This window comes from Bos indicus, chromosome 12, assembly GCF_029378745.1.
Source record: "Bos indicus isolate NIAB-ARS_2022 breed Sahiwal x Tharparkar chromosome 12, NIAB-ARS_B.indTharparkar_mat_pri_1.0, whole genome shotgun sequence".
NCBI classification, from domain to species: domain Eukaryota; kingdom Metazoa; phylum Chordata; class Mammalia; order Artiodactyla; family Bovidae; genus Bos; species Bos indicus.
Window position 1 is genome coordinate 75200270 of NC_091771.1, and position 6000 is coordinate 75206269.

The 6000-nt window shown below is 40.4% G+C and overlaps 1 protein-coding gene across 1 annotated transcript in view; it reads right to left on the reverse strand.

Annotated features, from left to right (window-relative positions):
- Nucleotides 1–5615, reverse strand: part of LOC139186166 (ATP-binding cassette sub-family C member 4-like) — a 54663-nt gene extending 49048 nt beyond the window's left edge. Inside the window, exons 1-2 of the mRNA XM_070799969.1 lie at nucleotides 5395–5615; nucleotides 1656–1745 (exon numbers count right to left, since the gene is read on the reverse strand). Of these exons, the coding sequence (XP_070656070.1) occupies nucleotides 1656–1745; nucleotides 5395–5580 (276 nt within the window). The 5' untranslated portion in view covers nucleotides 5581–5615. The remainder of the gene's footprint in view (nucleotides 1–1655; nucleotides 1746–5394) is intronic.
- Between the last annotated feature and the right edge of the window lie 385 nt (nucleotides 5616–6000).

A 6000-nucleotide genomic window follows, 5' to 3' on the forward strand; every position in this document is an offset into this window, starting at 1 on the left:
TAGTTTTCTGAATGTTGAGCTTTAAGCCAACTTTTTCACTCTCCTCTTTCACTTTCATCAAGAGGCTCTTTATTTCTTCTTCACTTTATGCCATAAGGGTGGGGTCATCTGCATATCTGAGGTTATTAATATTTCTCCCGGCAATCTTGATTCCAGCTTGTGCTTCTTCCAGACCAGCGTTCCTCACGATGTACTCTGCATATAAGTTAAATAAGCAGAGTGACAATATACAGCCTTGATGTACTCCTTTTCCTATTTGGAACCAGTCTGTTGTTCCATGTCCAGTTCTAACTGATGCTTCCTGACCTGCATACAGGTTTCTCAATAGGCATGTCATGTGGTCTGGTATTCGCATCTCTTTCAGAATTTTCCACAGTTTATTGTGATCTACACAGTCAAAGGCTTAGGCATAGATCAATAGAGTAGAAATAGATGTTTTTCTGGAACTCTCTTGCTTTTTCGATGATCCAGCAAATGTTGGCAATTTGATCTCTGGTCCTATGCCTTTTCTAAAACCAGCTTGAACATCTGGAATTTCACAGTTCATGTATTGCTGAAGCCTGGCTTGAAGAATTTTGAGCATTACTTTACTAGCGTGTGAGATGAGTGCAATTGTGCAGTAGTTTGAACATTCTTTAGCATAGCCTCTCTTTGGGATGATATAAAAGCCATTAAGGACAGAGTATAGAGACAATATGCTCTGAAGGAAAAAACAGAAACCTAAATAGAAATGACCTCACTGGGTTTTAAACCTGCTAAAGCAGAAATCCAAGTGTCCACCTCAGATGACACTGTTTCAGGGCAGCACAGGGCTGACTTCAGGGATGTCCCAGGAGAATCAGACCAGCAGCAATGAAGGAAGATGTGGATTTTGACCACAACACAGATGAGCTCAGGGCTTCTCCAAATGCTCTCATCCCAGAGTTTAGCTCCCATCTCCCCTGGGCTCCCCAGCATCCCAGGAAAGCCTGTATTATGGTACCTACTGCTCTCTCCAGTAATTACTTGTGTATTCACCTCCATGATAGATTGTGGCTTCTACAGGGCAGAAACTAAGCTTTATTCATCCCTGAAAGTGAGTAGAGGCCTTACTTCATGTTTTATGAATGCATACTGGAAAGAGAAGTGTCTACTACAACACAGATCTGACCAACAGCTATGATGTTCTGGGTCATGTGATCTATGCTTAAGGTCAGTGGAAAAAGAGTGTGTGGGGATAGCAGAGAGGAGGTTGTGTCTGGGGACCACCCACTTGAAGGCTCCCTATGCAGCAGGCACTGAACAGGGTACAGGGGAAAAAACAATCCCTGACTACCAGGCCTTCATCACCTAGAGGAGGAGGAAGACAGTTCAGCAACACCTACACCACGTGCCAAGAAGGGCCCCTCCAGGAGGACCCTTTAGGACACTAACCAAGCTGGGCAAGAACACTGCTGCCATTTGTTATTAGAAAAACAAAACTCTCACTTATGAAACAATACATACAATTACATTGAATTTGCACACAGAGAAGTCAAAGTTGGATAAATAGAACCTTTGTCTTACATCCTCAACAGAACCCTGGCTGACACCAAACCCTGGCACCTGGCATCCCAATAAGCTGAACCCAGTGAGAAAAACAGGAAATGGAAGAGGATCCCTCAGGGGCAGCTCACCTGGTCAAACCTGTTCACATCGTTGGACAGCAGGTTGACTATCTGGCCTGTGGTGGTCTTCCCCAGGGCTGGGCTACTCAGGCGAAGGGCCTGAAATGAGAGAGGGAGACAGAGATCCGGATTCCTAAGGTGATACCAAGTCATCTTAGAACATAACACAATGGAGCATGTGTTCCAGGGGTCTTGAGTGGTGTCAGCAGGAGCAGGATGACCCCTGACAGCAGGGCTCTGGGGACCCTTCTTCAGCTTCTAACTCCTCAGTGTGGTGGCAGCCTCAACCACAAGGACAGCAAAGGGAGAAGCAGGAGGTAAAAGCAAAATCCACCCCCTGTTTCAGTGAACTTGCACCTGTCTGAAGGTTAAAGGGTGTAGGTTTAGACTTAGGAGTCAACTAAGTAATTTTTAGCCAAATTGGATGAGACTGGAGAGGTTGCCTTAGGAAAGAAATTCAGAGACTAGGATTCAATCATTCATTCTGTGGGTAACAATATTTAAACACTTTGGGCTTAGTTTCCTCATTCTCAAATGAGCAAGTATGATGTTCAAAACACCGTTCCTGTGAGGAAACTGTGGTCTTGATGCCAGTCTGCTGATTTTACAAAATACACAACCTGTGTTGCTCAATCCCTTTATTTAGTAAGAAAAATGCCCTAGAGATCTGAGGAAGCTGAAAAGATACCAGGAGCTGCTTCAACAGACCACCAACTAGAGCCACTGATCCAAACAAAATGTCATACTTCATAAGAAACTTTTTCTTTACTCCTCAAGTAAAGAAGAAAACAATGATCAAGTGAGAAGGTAAAATGATATAACCACAATGGAAGAGAATACGGAAGTTCCTCAAAAATTAAACATGACATTAGCATACAATACAGCAATTACACTACTAAGGATACACTCAAGAAAACTAAAAACACAACCTTGAACAGACAATTTGTACACTCATATTCACAGCAGCAATGTTCACAATAGCTAAAAGGTGGAAACAACTGACAGATGAGCAAACACACAGAATGTTGCATAGGCCTACAGTGGAAGATTATTGAGCCTTAAAAAGGAATTAAATTCTAACACCTGCCACAATATGGATGAACCTTGAAGACATCGTGCTACAGAACTTAAGCCTCACATAAAATGACAAACGCTGTATGATTCCACTTACATGAAGTACTGAAGTACTCAAATTCACAGAGATAAGAAGTAGAATAGTGCTGGGTGCGGGGAGAGGGGTTGGGGAGTTAGTGTTTAATGGATGCAGAGGTTCAGTTTGGGAAAAAGAAAAAGTTCCAGAGATGAATAATGGTAATGGCTACACAACAATGTGAGTGTACCTAATGTCACTAAATGCTGTACTTAAAAGGAGTGAAAATGGTCAACTTTACACTGGGTGTATTTTACCACCACCACCACCACAATGATCAAAAGCCAAAGGTAATTTTACCAAAGCTGTGGAAATGGCAAGTCATTTTTATATACGATACCTCCTTCACAATCATTCAAAATTCAGCTGCAAAGAGCATGAAATGCTGAATGGGCCATTTTAGGAGTGGAATATGTGCAGCCTTAGAGACCTCCTGGAGACCTGCCCCAGCCGGGAATCCATGGTCAGAACAAACTATGGCTATGGGCTTAGCAGCCACTCCATTTCTAATGCCCAATCTGATTCCTCCCCAGGATCAGGGATCAGGAGGTGGGGCCTGAGCATGAACCATGGAAGTTCAGAGGGGCCTTTCAGAGCTGCTCGGCAGCACCAGCTGTGCCCTAAAGAATCAGCCCACCTGTAACCTGAAAAGAAGTGTCTTGTTTCTGCACCCCAGCAGGACTCTAGATGCAAGGCTGTGTGTGAGGAAAATTGTCTTTTCCAGGTTTCTGGAATTTCAAGTTATGTCTATGTTATAATCCCCATAAGTCCTGACTTCATATAAGGGCCAACATTTAGGTAAAATCAAGGCAGTAAATGAACTTCTTGGGAGATATTTACATTCACATAAGCCAATGTGCCAGGTCAGATCACATTTCCCAAAGGCAAGATTCCAAAGTGTGGTGGGAAGAGGAAGAAACACAGGTAGACAATGGCTCACCTGTGAAGCAGAGTGAGCTTTGAGTAAACCACCACCTTACCCCTAACTTAAGCTTTCACAACACGGTTCAGGTAAAATTTCACAACCATTATGAGAGTTAAGTATGATCTGGAAAGACAAACATTTAGCCAATTTGTGGGGAAATCTGAGTATCCATCTCCTAAATGGTTAAAGACGCAACAGATTAACAAAGATGATGATAAATGACAGTGAAGACCTCTGACTGCAGTTTGCAGGCACAGTTGCAATTTCCACATCACCCAGAAGGAAAGTAGCTCAGATGCTGTTGTCAGACAAGACAGTGAGATGCCAGGTCCCCAGTTTCACACAATCCTGAAAAGTACAAGACTCTGCTCAAGGAAAAATGAGAAGACATCTCACTTCCTGCTGAAAAAAGTATTCTGAAGAAGCAGAAGCTCTAGATAAGCAGCAGCCAGGTAAAGAAGCAATATTTTCAATTTAAGCTGCTTGGTTTTGTCTTTCAATGAGGAGTTTATTTATTAATAAAAACTGCATATGTTTAAGGTTACAACATGATACTTTGGTATAAATACACACTGGGAAATGGTTACTGTAGTAAAACCACTTAAAGTATCTACTACCTAATATAGTTATCCTATTTAACATGTGTGGTGAGAACATTTAAGATCTACTCTCTTTGAAAATTTCAAGGATACAATACAGTTAAATAAGGATTTTTTTTAAAACAGTCTAAGGCAAAGACATATCCAGGATCAAGTTTATACAGAGCCCTTCAGCTCTTGACACTGATATATCTGTGGCAATACCTTTGTAAAGATACCTGAAAGCCTCACTCTTTTTATACTAGTTTAGACAAGGGTAAACTATGGAATAATTTCATGGCATTCCTCAATACAAAATCACTAAACACATTAAATCAGTTCTTATTAAAACTGCTACAATGCATACTAAAAATAAAAGGAAATATTGTATTAAAATAATTTAAATGAAGAGCAACAAATTATCTCTAGAATTCATAAAACAATGTAAAATTTCAAGTTTCATCTCAAATATCCTATCTTCTTTCATACAATTAACAAAAATTATCTATAAAATATAAGGAGTGAGTCTATATGTAGCATGAATTCTCTTTATATTTTTCCCTAGCAAACATAATTATATTGAATATAATTAGATGGGTCTTTTAAAATTAGAATCAGTCCCTTTATCAAATACATTCTCTGCTCTTAGATATAGTTTTATAGATACAATCTCTGAAGCTCACTTTTAAATACAAATTTGATGTACCTGAAGGTATTAATGAACAACAACAAAAAATTTCCGTAAACAGCACTGTGGGATTTGGGCATGAAGACATTGAAAATCAACTTGATACTTTTCATACTTATTCTTGAATATTAATTTAATATTTTACAGTACAAATTTAGTGGTTATTATGTGACAGCCTATGGCTAAAAGTTGTCAAGGACAGCCCACACGATCTCAAAAGAAAACTTTTCATTATTTATTGGTAAAGTTTGCTTCAACAACAACAAACTTGGCTTGATGCAAAAGCAAACTTCTCTAGGAAGGTGTAAACAATCCCAGATACAAAATTTGTAATTTACAGAGAACTTTCCCCAAATGTTCCTGATCCCTCAAGACAGGAACACACCGTGGTACCGAGCGACACTCACCTTGCGGTAGATCATGTGGCACACGGCTACTCTCACCCTCATCCCCACACGCTGCATGTGGTAGAAGCACAAGTGGTGCAGAACGGCCCACACGAGCACACAGGCGCTCAGCCCTGCCGCATAGCCGTAGGCTTCGTGCAAAGTGGCAGAATCGGAAAGATGGTACTTTTCAACATAGCTAATCATTTTCCCCAAAAATATGGGTTGAACTACTCTGGTGCCTTCCTAAAAGAAAAGAAAAAAGTCTTAATTAGAAATGTCAGTTTTTCTTTACATAAGATTTACTTTTATCATTAGCATATTTAAAATACATTTTGACAAAATGCTACATTCGTGACTAATTTAAAAGTATGCAGATTTATTATCTCCTATAAGACAAGCAGGCAACAGTTTAACCTTAAGGCAAAATTTTCCATTCAAACATAGTAAAGCCTTAGTACATTGTGCTTAGCACCCCATGGATGCTCAACAAATATCACGAACAGGCTCAATACCAACTGAGCCTTAAGATGAATAAAGAAAAAGGTGGCAGAAGAAGAGGAAGAAATCTGCTTCCACAGGAACAAGCCTGCTGGCAGCCTGCCCCTGTCCCCCATACTCTCAATG